Source organism: Eretmochelys imbricata, chromosome 1 (assembly GCF_965152235.1).
Source record: "Eretmochelys imbricata isolate rEreImb1 chromosome 1, rEreImb1.hap1, whole genome shotgun sequence".
Classification (NCBI taxonomy): domain Eukaryota; kingdom Metazoa; phylum Chordata; order Testudines; family Cheloniidae; genus Eretmochelys; species Eretmochelys imbricata.
In genome coordinates, this window is record NC_135572.1 from 134797279 (window position 1) to 134813278 (window position 16000).

Below are 16000 nucleotides of genomic sequence, written 5' to 3' on the forward strand. Positions count from 1 at the left end.
TCCTGAAAACAGGCAGAAGAAAACAACAACCCACCCTGTATGTTAAACCCTGGGAAGAGCAAAATCTCCAGAGATGCTTGTGTGCTGTACATTTCTGAATGTTTCAAACCAATATACTTTAGTCATAAAAAGAGCATTTGGGTAGATATAGTTTTCCCTTGCATCCAGCTATCCATTTAGTCTGGCATTCAGACGCACAGACTTTAATCTCACTCCAAAAACTGAAAAGCTACTCCAGAAAACAAAAGAAAATTATTTCTGTTTTCCCTGCACTGAGTTTAACCTTCAGATAAAAATGCTAGCACTGAAGAGATAAAGGAATAAAACTGTCACAATTAAAAGAGTCCATATGTAGGTTAGTCAACCCCTAAACCCCACCCTTTCCACATTAAAAATCTGAATGTGTGCCTAGAGTGTAATGTGCTGAGATGTGGCTGTTCCATAAAATGTTCATACAGTGAAACAAAAATAATAATACTTCAACATTTGTTTTATGTAAACCTGCTGTAACAAAATCATTATTGCTAGCAGTGCTCCAAGCAAGCAGCAGCTCTCACAGGAGCACAGTTCCATCATTTTTTTCCCTAGAAGGAAAAATATACCAGAAATGTTCCTGAACTGTAAAAGCAAAAGAAAAACAAATTGCTTAATGTTTCACTGGAACAAGAATAAAAAATAATGCCCAGGATGTAATGGAAGGAAATACAGTATGAAAGAAAGACAGAGCAGCTCATCTGATGCTGTTATTGGACCTGGCAGGCCATGTTCACTCTTCCTTTCTCATGTCCTTCTCTCCCCAGCTATGTCCTGCACTGCAGTATGTTCCACATTGTGTTATGTTCCTCAAACCTATGTTACCACATTACAGATTTTCCTGTCTTCTCCCCAGCTCCCAACTATGCTCTATCATTGCAGTTCCCTTTCTTTTATCTTCCTGTTTTGAGAACTGATCACCAATAATACAATGCATGCTGCTATGTAGTTACAATGGAAAACAAAACGGAACAGAACACACAACTATTCTTACCTTCCTAAGACTTAAACTTTTCTTTTTCTTCGAGACATTTGTGTGAATTAGTCTCCGTAAAATGAAAGAAAGATACCACTGACAATTCAGACCTGCACTATCCTGTTATTCCAGCCCAGAGGCTCTCTTAAGCCAAAATCATAAATCATACTAAACTGAGTGATAGTTTTGTAGACAATAGGAAGAAAGGCAAGACACCAGGAATGTGATTTAACTAGGCCACAACTTTATTAAGTAACACATCTGGGAACTATGCAGCAATAACTTGTCCGGTGCAGGTTGTTCTTTCTTTGTAAACCAAGCTTTTCTTTACAGACCAGAATGGTGCCGTTGGGCAGAGAAAAGAGCTTATAACTAAGGCTACATTTTAGTCGTGGGTATTTTTAGTAAAAGTCACAGACAGATCTCGGGCAGTAAACGAAAACTCATGGCTCATGACCTGTCCATGACTTTTACTATATACTCCTAACTAAAACGGGGGGCGGGCTGTGCCCTGGGAGAGAGCAGCCCAAGTGCTGGGGGCATGGCGGTGCACGGCCCACGAACTCCATTGGTGCTGGGGGGAGGGGGGTTGGTGGGGCTGGCAGACTCCCTACCTGGCTCTGCGTCTCTCCCCCACACCCCCACAGCAGAGTTTGGGTGTGGGAGGGGGTAGGGGCATAGGATAGGGTGAGGCGGGCTCTGGGCAGTGCTTACCTGGGGGGCTCCCCGGAAGTGGCGACATCCCCCTCGCTCAGCTGCTAGGCGGAGGTGTGGCCAGGCAGCTCTGCATGCTGCCTCTGCCCAGAGTGCTGGCTTCGCAGCTCCCATTGCCTGGGAACCGCAGCCAATGGGAGTTGTGGGGGGTGTGGGGGGGTGCCTGCAGCCAGATGCGGCCAAGTCTCCACCTAGCAGCAGAGCAAGGGGGATGTCATCGCTTCTGGGGAGGCCCCCAGTTAAGCACTGCCCAGAGCCCACCTCACCCTGTCTCATACCCCAACCCTGCCCCCTCCCATAGCCAAACTCTGCTGATGCTGGAGAGGTGGGGTGGCCCGAGACTGCCTGAGCTGCCCCTGAGCCAGGCTCACCGGCTGCTGCAGAAGTCACGGAGGTCATGGAATCCGTGACTTCCATGACAAACCCGCAGCCTTCCTTATAACTTCTCCCTTTGGATGCCTAAGAACCAATAGGCTTATGCTGCATCCCTTCTGCCCAAACAGTCAGCCTACCAAGAGCACCTCCCACACCTGTCTCTCCTCAAGTCAATGTGGGGTGAGGGGCTGGTACCAATCCTTGAAGGGACTAAAGATTTCTCTTTTCCCTCCTGGCTCAGACAAAGTGGGGGATTTTCATTAATTGGATTAGAACAGGGGTCTCCTCTAACCATTGAGTTGCACTGTTTAACTCACAACTTAATAAATAATTCAATCACACAGAAGAGAAAAAATCATCTAGGAAATAACTTAGCATCTTTCTCTAGATATATAAATATTTTTGTGCAGCTTAAACAAGGTTCCTTCCTAAATCTTTGAGAGGACATGATCAGTCAGGATATATTTGCCCTTATGTACAAGAAGTTTTTAATCTACCCATTTTTAATGCTTAACCCTCATTACAAAGCTCTTTTCCTAAAGTAAGAATATGTAGCCTGCTTACCAATTGCATTCAATCAATGCTAATCATTCCTTCTATAACAATGTTTGCATAATTTATTTGAACATAGCTCAATTCAACTTCTTGGTAGCACCATCTAGGATATCCTGACTTGAAGAGTCAAATGCAAAATCAGTTGGTGTAATATTAAGAAACATTCACCTACCATGAAAAGGGTTTCATAGTTTTCAATCATCTTTTGTACAACAGCAATGATTGCAGTACTCTCCTCAGCTCGAGCTGAACTCTGAACTGTGAATTCTTTGTCTGTAGACTTCTGCTTGTGCAACAGGTTAGGCCCAAATATGGTGGCCAGGTTCAGAGATGTCATTTTGTTCCCAATTACCTAGAAGAAAAAGAATATAAATTAGGGACATGTTTTCTCTGGCTATCGATCATTAATTAATACTCTCTCTCTCACCGTAAAGAAGTTCATTGCTTTCTCAACATTCTCCTCCCACAAAGCCCGGAAGTAGAAGAATAGGACCTAACATCTCACCTCATAGCCCCAGCAAAGTACTGCCACTTTAGGCCAATGAATTGGTTCCCCAGTGCTGCTCCTTTCAACAGGCGATGGTGCTTCCAGGTGGATAGAATAAATACAAACCCTTATATCCCTCTGTACACAAGATCCTCAAGATACCTAAACAGCTGAGGACATGCTTATCACTTTTATTAATCTTTCCCTTGTTTGGTTCTTGAACACAAAAATTCTTTTCACTTCTACCCCTGTAGTCACCTGATCTTGGTTAAACTAGTAGATACAAAATAATAACAAGAATACACTAAAAATTCTCTGAAAAAATATGTCATATGGATTACTAAGGACAATTTTCCAGTGTCAAATTTGCAAGGAGCAGAGGTCATTCAGTTGATCTTCCTCTATGTGCCTCCACCTGGCTGCTATTTTGGGAATGCTGCAAAAGCTGTCACGACATCACTAAACAAGACTGAATGTAAATTCCAGATGTTGACTAACAGGGGTGGGGGAGGGGGAGATTTTGAGGTATAAGAGGAGAAATGCACATATTCATTATTTTTTTCCCACATCTGAACTATATTCAACTAATTCATTAAAACAAGGGTGAAAGGTAAAAAATAGTCTGTCAAACTATTCCAGAAGGCTTCCAGCATATAATTATTCTTTCAAATACTATTTTGAGTTTGTCCAATAGTTCACTTACTTTACGTACATGCTAAAGTTCTATCTTGTTGAGTAGAATTCTATTGCATGAACACCTTGGTTAAAAATAAGCATTTTCTTTTATAAATAAGATATTTATGCTCCAATCTTGCAAAGACTTATGCACACAATTAACATTATGCATACAAGCAATCCTTTGGGACGAGTTGGTTGTATAAAATTAATCACCTGTATAAGTCTTTGCAGGACTGGGGCTTTAATTAACTTAAATAACTGTTAGCAGAATAATATATTATCTATAACAGATGCCCAATTACATACACTGTCCCTGACTCTTATAATACTGACAGGATAGTTTACATGAATTTGCTTTGTCAGAGTACCTGCAGCTGAGCAAATGTATTACTAAGGAGAATTCAGACCTTTACCACAGCTACTCTACCAACTCCCTTAAGCAGCTTTGGGCTCTAACCCTGCGATTAGTTTCACAAGGGCGGATTCCTGCACCAACACAGAACTCAGTGCAGGATCAGGGTCTCAGTGGTATAGCTCTACACCATTCTTAGCACAATAAATATTATTACAGGCCAATTCTTTTTTCAAAACCCTCCATTATTAGGGGTCTACTTAAATCACAGAAAAATTACACAATTTTAGTGGGCTGGTCACGGCATAAATAGCAAATTTTATGGCTGTGTTACAAAACGTGTTACACACATCCACAAAATTTGCCATTTATGCCGTGACCAACCCATGAAAAATGTGTGATTTTTCTGCAGTGTTTCTCAACCTAGGGTCCGGTACCCGAAAGGGCACCGCAATCCCATGGGGGGAGGGGGGGAGGGGAAGGAGGAGGAGTATTGCTACCCTTACTTCTCTGCCTGCTGGTGGTGGCGCTGCCTTCAGAGCTGGGTGCCCAGGCAGCAGCAGCTGCTCTCCACTCTGCCTTCAGAGCCGGGCAGCCGGAGACCAGATTTCACAGGTAAGACCAGCTTTCGCAGTCTGGGACTCGATTTTCACGGCCGTGAATTTGATAGATACCTAATTATTGTGTCTGTACTTTTCCACCAACTGCTAGCTGAGTGTGCAAATAGCAGTATTTTGGATGGGATTTTCAAAAATGCTTAAGTGCTGTAGTACTATTAACTTTCAATAGCATTTGTCCTCCTGAGTCATTTAAATGTTTTTGAAAATTTCACCCGCAGACATCCAAATATCTGACTGTATCAAAAATTGTTTAGGGTTCCTCAAGGGGTTATGGCTAGAAACCATAAATAATTACTGTGTTTTTCACCCAAACACCTCAAAGTGCTTTATAAAAGTAAGTGTGTCACGGGTGGGATCCGCGAAGGTACTTGGCACCTAAACACCAGACCTAGGTGCCTAAGGCCTGCTTTTGGCTCTACTTCGATGATCCACAAAAATTCTCACCAAATGCTGTAGGCTCCTAAACTCACTCAGTACCGAAGTACAAGTTCTCTAGGCACCTACATTTCTGCCTCTGGACTTGTGCACAGCTGACTCCTTTTAGGTGTCTGGATCCCTATATCCCACATAAGCCCCAGAGCAATTCACGAACCAGGGAGAGACAGGCATTCAGTCATATAAGTTGCATGCTGGACCTGATTCAATAGGTGGCCTCTGAGCACACCTACTGGATTGGGTCTCATTCAAAATCTAGCTGGAGGAGGCACCCACTTTATAACATTTATCCTAGTGGTTAGAGCACTCTCCTGGGACGTGGGAGACCTGAATTTAAATTTCCTCCTCTGACAGAGGGAGAGGAAGGATTAGAACAGGGCTCTCCTCTAACCATTGAGCTAAAAAAATCAGTGGAGGCCCCTACTCCTCGGGCAAGCCTAACTCCAGGAGTGTGGTTCACGTTCATCCATCACTAGCAGAGATAGACACCTAAGTTCAGACTGCAGGGAAGTGCTCATCTCTGAGAGAGGGGAGAGGCTTAGCATACACCCCTCTCCTCAGCATCTCCCATTGACTAGTTTAGGCAGCTCCCTGCATAGCATGCTGGCTTTTCTGGGTTGCATTCTTAGGCACCTATGTCTCCCCATTCATTGTATAAGGAGCCTGGGTGCTTAGCTCAGGCTTTTGGGATTGCAATGTTGCTCTGTGACTTTTCAAGGTGCCGTGACACTCAGCATTCAACGTTTAAACCCCTTCATGGATCCCACTCATTATCCCTATTTTACGTATTACAAACATGAGGCAGAGAGAGGTGAACTGACTTGCCCAATGTCTCAACTGCGAGTCAGTGGCAGAGTCAGGAATAAAAAGCAGGTCCTTTGACTCACAGCCTTTTGTTCCATATTATATAATGGGATGAAACTAAACTAGGAAAAAAATAGGCTAGATTGAATTAGCTATTTCTTAACAGTGAAGTCTATTAGGCTCTGAATCTCCCACAGGAAGTGGTGGATGCCTCATTGATTGAGTCATTTAAAAACTACAATACAAAACAATCTCAGGAATATACGATTGTAAACAACTGGATGGCAAGAGGGAGGGCAATATTAAGTCTATTTCATCTTTAATGCTTATGATTCTAGGCTCTCTGTTTCTCATCTTTATACATATGTCCTTAGAGCAAGGAATAACGGAAGTGAAGGAACATGAATGATCTGAACATACCTCCTGGCCATCTTTGTCTGTGCTGTCTTCTGCATGGCTAGCCACCGTAAAGAGGAACTGCAGGAGTCTGTGTAGGGTGTCGCAGTTACAGGGAGGTAGAAGATAAATAAGAAGCTGTAAGGTGCTTAGTTGTTCATCTGGCTCTAATACTAAGAGGGAAAAAGAAAAATCTAAGAAAAACATTGACACTAACCTAATGCAATGCACATACATTCGGTAGTGCTCCAGCTAAAAGAATAATATAAGAAAAGAATTGTTTAAGGAGTTTACTGATCATGTTTCCAATACATTTTCCAAGGTAGGTCGATTCAACTTTAAATACATATCAGTTGCATAAAATATTTCTGTTTTATTCTGTGATCTTATCTCAGCCAATAGTGGAGTTGTAGGATTAATTGTGTCTGCTAGCTCAGATTTAAATTCTGCTTACATTATTGGAAACAAACAAAAGTAACGTTTGGCCTAATATGCCTTACCGTCACTTTATATATATATATATATATATACACACATACTGGATATTGGTGGCTGCATGTTCTGGCATCCAGGAGAATTTTAGTTTTAAAGTATTCTATTTGTATTTATGCTTTAACCATTTTTAATTAGTTTTCTTACAACTTTCTTTCCTAGAGTGTGACTAGGAAACCTAAAAAGCAGCAAGAAAGAGCACATAAATTCTGCACTGTCTGTAGCCAGTTCATACTTCTAAATGCAATGTTAGTCAACAGTAGAGATGGGCCTGAGACAGGATCTCAAATCTGAAACCCACAAATGGATCTGAGTACACATGAGTTTGTGGCTTGAACATCTTTCTTATATGGGCTAAATCTAAACACTCAGAAATCTGGCAGAGCTTTAATTCAGATTTTCAGCTTGAGACCTCGACAGGCAGGAGTATTTTGAACTATAGTTCTGAGGCCCATGAATTGCCATAAAGTTTGAATCTGGGTGTAAGATTTGGATCTTGGGTTTCGGCCTGTGTGATGGGGTGGTGTGCAGCGGTCAGCCCACCCAATCACGTGGCTTGGCTCTTTAAGGTTTGAAAGCTCCTTATATAATAGGGGTTATTGATAGAGAGGAAGCATTCATGGGAATAAGTGGTGCTTGGGAGAAAATCTTAAGGAGCCTTGTGGAGGGGGAAAGGCAAGACTCCCCTCTCACTCAACCAACTGGGAATGAGCTAGGAGAAGGGGAGCATTAATGCAACCTCCTCCCTCACATCAGGAGAAGGCTGCCAAACTCTCTGACTCTGAGCATTAGGTGGGGCCAACTGTGGGAGAAACTGGCTAAGCTCGTACAGCAAGTTTAACTACCACCTGCCCCAGGAGGACAGATGAGGATTCCTGGTTTAAGGAGAGAGTTGAAAACTGCCTGAATTACCCAGCTCCAGGAGGAGAGATGAACAGGGCTGGCCTTACCATGAGGTGAACTGAGGCAGCTGCCTAAGGTGCCAGACTGGGCAGGAGGGCGCCACTAGGACCCAGAATATAGAAAATTGTGTCTGCTGCTGGTGCATATGTATTCTCTCTGCTCTAGATGCACAGAGATGGTGGAGTGCTGTGCTGGAGGAAGGAGGGCACAAGAGACATAACAGGCAGGCAGGACAAAAGGTGAGAGGGAATAACAGAAAGCAGCAGGAGCTGCAGGGAGAGAGAGGACGAGGAGCCTCTTATCTACCTCTGTAGCACCCCCCCGAGCCTGGACTGATTAACACCAGCTTCTCAGGGGTGCTTCCTGTTTCCTGCTGCTTCCCTGAACCCACTTGAGGAGAACAGGAGCCAGTTAGGCCCTTAAGACGATGATATCTTCCCTCACTCAGGCCCTGCTACCAGCCTCCTTATTTGTCCCCTTCAATTCAGTGTTGAGATCCACTATAGCTGGCACAGAACAGCAGTCATGAGTGAAAGAAGAAAACGCCCTTCTGGGGCAACATTCAGAAAAAGAAAGAAAGCAAAGGAAGCTTTTCTATCTAAGCAGGAAGAAGCTCTCCTGAGATACATAAACACAAATGTTCACGGTGAGCCTTCCGGCCCCAGTGACGATGTGAATTGTGAGGAGATGCCTGATCTTCCAGTTAGTCAAAGTGCAGGTGACCTGGCAGCTACTGCAGCATCCATATCTCCATCTGAAATGCATGAAACCATGCACATTCCTGAAGAAAAGTGTAGATCAGAAAAGAGTGTGGTGGAGGCGCAAGAAACAGCTGCTGCTGAGTTTAATTCCTTAAGTCAAGATGATCCAGGACTGTGGGCCCATTTGAGCAGTAGCCTGAGGGACTTCCTTGTACTGCATGGGCCACAGCAAGTGAAAAATGTCCTGTTCCCCAAAGACAATGAAAATAGAAGTTTCCATCCAACACATTACTGGCGTGAAATCCCCAATGGTGACAAAGTGGAGAGGTCATGGCTTATGTACTCAAAAACACAGAATGCTGCATACTGTTTTTGTTGCAAACTCTTCCAGTCTAATGTTTCAGCCACATTGTGTTCTACAGGAACAAAGGACTGGAAAAATCTGGCTAGAAATCTGAAATGCCATGAGAAGGTAGCAAATCACCAGAGAGCATTCCATAGGTGGAAAGAGCTTGAGATAAGACTAAGGTTAAAGGCCACCATAGATGATCAGCATCAAGAGATGATTGCATCAGTGTCTCTTACTGGCAAAATGTTCTGAAAAGGCTCATTGCCATTGTGAGAATGCTTGCTACCCAAAACCTAGCACTGCATGGCACTTCAGATCAGCTGTATGTGCCAAACAATGGAAACTTCCTTAAAATTGTGGCGCTGATGACTGAGTTTGATGCTGAACTCCAGGAGCATCTAAGAAGAGTCACCACCCAAGAAATGTACACGCACCACTGCCTTGGTAAAACTATTCAAAATGAGATCATACAGTTACTGGCAACAAAAGTCAAACAGAAGATTGTGGCAGATCTGAAGTCAGCAAGATATTACTCTGTTATTCTGCACTGCACACCTGACATCAGCCATACGGAACAAATGACTTTAATGGTGCGTTTTACAACAGAACCTAGTGAAAATGTCCCTGCAATGGTGACTGTCAGACAGCATTTTCTGGAATTTATTGACATTGATGATACTACAGGAGTTGGTATGACAAATATGCTTCTTAAAAAGCTGGAAGATACGGGAATTGCGATAGCTGACATGAGAGGTCAGGGCTACGATAATGGTGCCAACATGAGAGGAAAGAACAGAGGAGTGCAGACACGGATCCGAGAGATAAATCCTCAAGCTTTTTTTGTCCCATGCAGTTCTCATTCATTGAACTTGGTGGTCAGTGATGCAGCATCAGCTTTGAGCGAGGCTGCTGAATTTTTTAATGTAATTCAAAGCATCTATGTATTTTTCTCTGCATCAACTCATCAATGGCAAATTTTGAAGCAACATCTGTGAACATTCTCTCTGACACTGAAACCACTGAGTGCCACACAATGGGAAAGTCGAGTGGAGGCGATAAAGCTGATCAAACACCAAATTGGGAAGCTAGATGATGCCATAGTTGCCATTATGGAGGATAATGCTATGACGGGAACTGTTCGCGGGAGAACAGTGACAGAGGGAAATGGAATCACCAGAAACATACATAACTTCAAATTTCTGTGTGGCTTAGTGTTGTGGCATGACATACTGTTTGAAATAAATGTTGTAAGCAAGAGACTCCAATGTGTTGACCTTGATATATCTGGAGCAACGGAACAACTGGACAAAGCAAAGTCATACCTACAGTCTTACTGGCAGATGAGGGATTTCAAAACATCCTGAAGAGTGCACAGAAGTTGGCAGGGGAACTTCACACTGAAGCTATTTTCCCACCCATACAAGAATATAAGAGTCACCAAAGAAGACGACATTTTGATTACAAGGCACGGGATAATCCCATAAGAAACCCCAAACAACAAATCAAAGTTGAATTCTTTAACCAGGTGCTAGATTGTGCAATAAAGTCAGTTGAAGAACGTTTCATGCAGCTCAATGCCTATAAGCCAAAACTTCTGCAAGAGGAGGCAGGAGAAAAGAAACATTTCTTTGGCATGATTATTGTTTTAGAGAGGGGCTGTATGAAACTGCTCAGAGGTTTGCAACACTGGAAATAATCCAGGCATTAGTGGATTAGTGGGCAGAGTGATAACAAGTCCATGAAAAATGTGGCATAATCACATGGCTCTATCATTTACCTCATTACTCTATAAAGCCCACAATCCAAAATTTGGATCTAATGAGGTAGACTCTTCCACCTGAGCAAGCCCCATTGATTTTCATGTGACTCTGCATGAGCATAAAAATCTGCCTTTGCAGATCCAATTACAGAATCAGGGCATGTGTGTATGCACGTGGATAGATAGAATGTGATTTTCTATATACACTGAATAACCTCCATGTTGCTGAGAATTTTTTTTCTGTGTTGTATCTATCCAGCACCAAAAGCAAATAAAGCCCTTTGCAACATATGAGAAAATTCACAAATATTTGTAATGAACTGGAAGTAGAGGGAGTGTTAAGGCTCTTAAATAAAATGTTATTAGTGGCCTTGTGGAGCATGTAGAACTGAGCTTGTGGAAAAACACTAAAAGAAGAGGTTGTAAAGCTCACAGAGTGTGTTGATGAAGGCAGTGTAAAGTTCTTTGGTGAGAAGTGGATCTGGCATATCTCGTAGAAATTCCTTTAATAAAGCAGCAACGTCATGGATGCTGTGTTCTTCTTCTAGCACAACATCTACACCACGGTCAAACTCTTCCCGTAACTGGAAAAAATCAGGACAAAAGAATAGTCACACCACAGCATACTCATTAGTATAGTATATTACCTAAGAGAACATATTTTTAGATATGGATTTACCCACATTAACATTTCAAGTTTGCTGTTCCTGGGAAGGGCAGGCATACAACTCACATTTAGTTGCTGACTATTTCCATTATATACAGAATCCCTGGTATGTGCCAGATTCTTTCCTTTTTTTAAAAAGGGAGGGAGATATTTTTGTTCTTCAATTAATTTATGGTATTCTTTTATCAAAAATAGAGCACCAATGAATTTAATCGTCATGAAAATAAGAGAATAATATACTTGCTGGAATCAGTTATAATAAGAGTATGTAGTAGACACGTTTCCCCATACAGCCTGGCTCCATTATTCCTACTATTCAGCTCCTGAGCCCTTCAGAAGCAGAGAGAGACTATAAGTCATGCTGCATAGTGTAGCAATTTTCATAATAGGAATAAATAAATAAGAAGAGGCCAAAAGTCAAATTTCTCTTGTGACCGGAGATTGCATTGGAATCCAGGTTTCTAGAAGCAAGAAGCCAAGTTTGCGAACACATTGTGGCACCTTGCCCTGATATTTCCTGCTCCTCCTAACCATTTATTTATTTTCACAAAGTGATCACCATTAAAAAGTGAACAAACAGCCAAGTGACTTCATCACAGAATCTGAGTTCTACTGTTGTTTCTAGCCACAACTGCAGTCAAGAGCACAAAAAATGAGCAAGTCTAGCACTGTTAGCAGCAACAGACTTGCCAAAGGGGACATGGAGAGTCTAAGTCACTAGCCCTGCCTCCTACTTATACACTGCCAATTTTGCATGGGGAATGCACACTGAACTGTGTAAAAGGTTGTCACAGTCCCCTTTCCAGTATGTGTGCTACCCCAGCACCCATGGAAGTATTCTGCACATGCCTTCTTCAAACTGTTAGTCTTGTATTCAAAGTTGAAATAATAATTTATGAAATTATGTTTTCTAGGAGTACAGTACTTCAAACCTTTGCTAGTATGCAGGGGAATTTCAAATATTTAAATCACCCCAATGACAAATTATAGGTAAATGTGGCTCGGAAGAAAAAATGAGCCCCCCCCACAACTTACTTGTAGTGGGACTGAGGTGTTTATAGGCAAATCACAGACACAAGAGCAGGCAAATCACCAGGAAAGTATATGCCTTCATTGATCTTAGTCTTGAGCAATGGGAAATCATGTAAATGTAGATGAGTGTTGAAAATGCCACATTTTCTAATGCAAACTTGGTCCGAAGGGTTGACACTTTGGGAGTGTTTAAGGGCCTGGTGTAAAAACTGGGGTCCCCTTTTCACTGTGAGCTTTGCTATTAAGTGTGGGATTCCCACACTTGAGCATGAAGCCTAGATCAGCCAATTTGTTCTTACTCCATTATTACACTTCCCTGCCCATGAGACCCTGCTTTGTGGGTATTATTTTTCCAGCTGAGGACTTCAAGGGATTCCATTCACAACCCAGTGCCAATCCTCAGATTGGGTGGCAGAGTTACTGTGGAACATCATGAATAGAGCTGAGCGAATAACTGATTTTTTTGGTTTAATGGCCAAACCAAAAAAAAAAAAAAAAATTCAGCCTTGTTCTGGTTTATTTGAACTGACATTTTCAAAACAAAATATTGAATTGAAATGATATTTTCTAAACAAAATGGACCCCACATGGTGGGGCAAAGCATTACCACTACTTCTAATAACATCTAGCTCTTATATAATCCTTATGGATCTATAGATCACAAAAGGTCACCAGGATGGCCTCCAAAGGGATGTTGTAATTAATAGAATATCAGACATACGTTGTCCGTGGAATTATTTCAGTTTGAGATGTAATATAAGCAGTATAAAAAGGCAATATCTTTCCATTTCTCATTAAGAGATCTCTCAGACACACTGCTTTTAATTACAGTCTTTTCATCAGACATTAGGAAGCATACCTGGTAAGCATTAAACAATGGCTTCCAATTGAGGTTTAGGAGATTACAAGTAAAATGGTGTATATATTTGCAATTGCTCTAATGCTTCCTCCCCCGCTCAACAACCCAAACAAATCCACTGGCACACACATTTCTTTGTTCTTTGCAAAGAAATTCACCTGAAATAGAAAACTCTCACTTCAGAAAACCCTTGTCCATTTCGCATGCAGGAAAGCCTGTGAACAGCTGTAGACGCACAACTAAAAAAGTGTTTTGCAAAGCCTTCTATGGTACAGAAAATGGACAGATTTTTAATTGAAATCAGACCTTACATATCCCGCACTCTATGTTCATGATGACAGCATTTATTATTGTTACTGCAAAAGGTCCAGACATTTCCATGTGGTTTAATACAATACATGAGTTAATTTAATTAAATACATTAGTTTAATTTAATACAAAAATACCAAACTGTTTTGCCTTGCTACGTTTTTGGAAGCTCGGTAAAAGGAAAAACAGGTAGTAAACTACTTTCAAGTGGAGGTTAGCTCATTGCCTAGTTCATGACTGCCCAGCCTCTGGTTCTTTCCACGGGAATGATATGATTGTAGGTTTGCACTTGCCTTTGCTTAAACAACAGATATTTTGTAGTTAAAGCCTGTAGCTCAAATGGTAACTTATTTTTCCTTGATTTTCCCAATTTAGTGGGTGATCTGTAAGCTACCTTGGTAGAATAAAAATGTCTAACTTCTTGATACATAGCCCACGCAGTTGTCAGAACTGGCATACAGTAATCTACAACTCTAAGGGATATTGAATCCTGCCTTCCAGAATGCAGAGAGCAGAGCTAGATTACCCATCAGAGCTCACTTCCAAGGGGACCAGCCCTGTGTCATGCAGGACCTCAGGTTTTCAGGATCTGTCTCATCCCACTCCTTCTTTTTGCTCTTTTGTACCATATTGTTTACTCTGATACCTCCTTGTAACTACTGTACCTCCAAACTTAGTATAACTAGCAGACGTTACAAGGCTATCCTCTGTCACCCATCTTTTAGTGTGTGTGGCTGCTGGGAGGGAGTGTGAGCGTTAACTCCCAGCTCTGTCTTTATCATTGGATCCCCATGGTGCAGAATCTTTGCTTTCTCAATGTTCGGCTGAGACTGGGACTTGGATGGGAGAAAACTATTTGAAATTAATAGGGGTAAGAGAGGTGACGCTTAGGAGACGGAATTCGGGGGTTGAAGAGGTTGATTTCCCCCATATAATTTAACATCCCGCAACTTCTGTGTAAGAGATTTGTAAATTTGGGTTTAATTTGTGATCATCAACTCTTTTTGGAATGTTAGATAGAATTGGCAGCCAAGAGTACACCTCCTCCATTCAGTCCAGGTATTTGTCAACTTTTCTTTCAAACCTAAACCTTGTCACTGAACTCTACTCAAATCTCATGCTCTACACTGCTTCTTCAGTTGTGAGATGATCCAGACTATACTGAGATTGCTAACCTGCTGAGACCCTGATACGGATTTCACCAAAGGTGAAGGTGGGCAGTTAAAATTGGGCAGAGGGAGCAATTCTTATTTGACCATTTTTGAACTTGGAAAAATCAGCTGTAGTTCAAGATTTAGGTTAGAATTCTTGTTTTCTTTGAACTGTTTTGCTCCTTCCTGAGCGGAAGGGGACTGGAAACAGCCTACTCAGAGCTACCATAGATAACACCCAAATACCAAAAAGTCACTTCCACAAAAAGCTCTACTTTCATCTACCGTGAGGCGGGGGAAATAATCACATTACTAGAAATTCTATAGGTGAACAGTCAAAAACAGTCAAGTTCATGTAACTAAATGTCTGCTCACCTGTCTGACTCTCTTTTTTGAGCTTCCAACTCTGAATATTCCAACTGTCTGGAGACCTGAAAGCATAGCATATTAGCAGACTGTTTCACTGTTTAAAAACTCGGTCAGAAACTGCATTGAAACAAAAGCAATCTGAGCTATGTGCATTAGTACCACAGTAGAGAATAAAAGCATTTCTCTAAACACGTGTTTACCCAGCTCAGGAGACTTAAGGTGCCTTGGGACAAGGAGTTTTTCAATTTAATAAAACTTTTGGATTACTTGACCTGCCGAACTGCAGTTCAGTGCTACTTTTTGTGCCATCTTTTCAATGCTACATCAACAGGCAGGCAGACAGGTGGATGTTGTGGTGGCAATTTTGCTTTAAGGGGCAGCACATCTAGGAGTGATATCACAGGAAGGAGAGAGGCAGGAGAAGTGTCCATAATTAACAGAGCTGGGACACTGGGTGGGGGCACAGGGGGTAGGCCTTAGGACACTTCTGGCAGTCTGGGGTTTTAGGATTCCCCCCCGGTTTTGTATGTGTCTCTGAAAACAAGGCTGAGTGTTTTCCTGCGGTGGCGGGAGAAAGAGGACATTTAGGTTGAGCAAGAGCTGTGAAGAACTTGAGCTGACAGGTAGACACAGCAGAGACTGGTTGCGCGGGAGGTTTTTATCAAAGGAGAAAATTAAAAGAAGTTGTATTTGTACTTTTGGCAGGTTGCTTGTTAGTCAGTCTGGTCACTTAGACTGTAAGCACAATGGGTGGGGGGCCTTTATGTGCTACCAGAATACAAATAATTAATAATATTTTGCTGCTGTATGAATATTCATGACATATTCACTTGCAAGCTAGTTAACATTAGTAATCAAACAACTTGTCAACAGGTCTCACTTTACAAGCAGGTTGTTGTGGAGCGATAAGAAATTGAGGTCATAATAATAGTTGGTCAAATGCCTAGGTAAATAATGTTATTACCATGAAGTGGTTTAAAATAT

At 41.9% G+C, this 16000-nt stretch overlaps 1 protein-coding gene across 2 annotated transcripts in view; it reads right to left on the minus strand.

Moving 5' to 3' along the window:
• Window positions 1-16000, minus strand: part of ARHGAP6 (Rho GTPase activating protein 6) — a 506068-nt gene that overhangs the window by 35010 nt on the left and 455058 nt on the right. For both annotated transcript variants that reach the window (XM_077815515.1, XM_077815524.1), the window contains exons 6-9: window positions 15023-15078; window positions 11063-11213; window positions 6450-6598; window positions 2826-3005 (exon numbers count right to left, since the gene is read on the minus strand). In XM_077815515.1, coding sequence (XP_077671641.1) covers window positions 2826-3005; window positions 6450-6598; window positions 11063-11213; window positions 15023-15078 — 536 coding nt within the window. The remainder of the gene's footprint in view (window positions 1-2825; window positions 3006-6449; window positions 6599-11062; window positions 11214-15022; window positions 15079-16000) is intronic.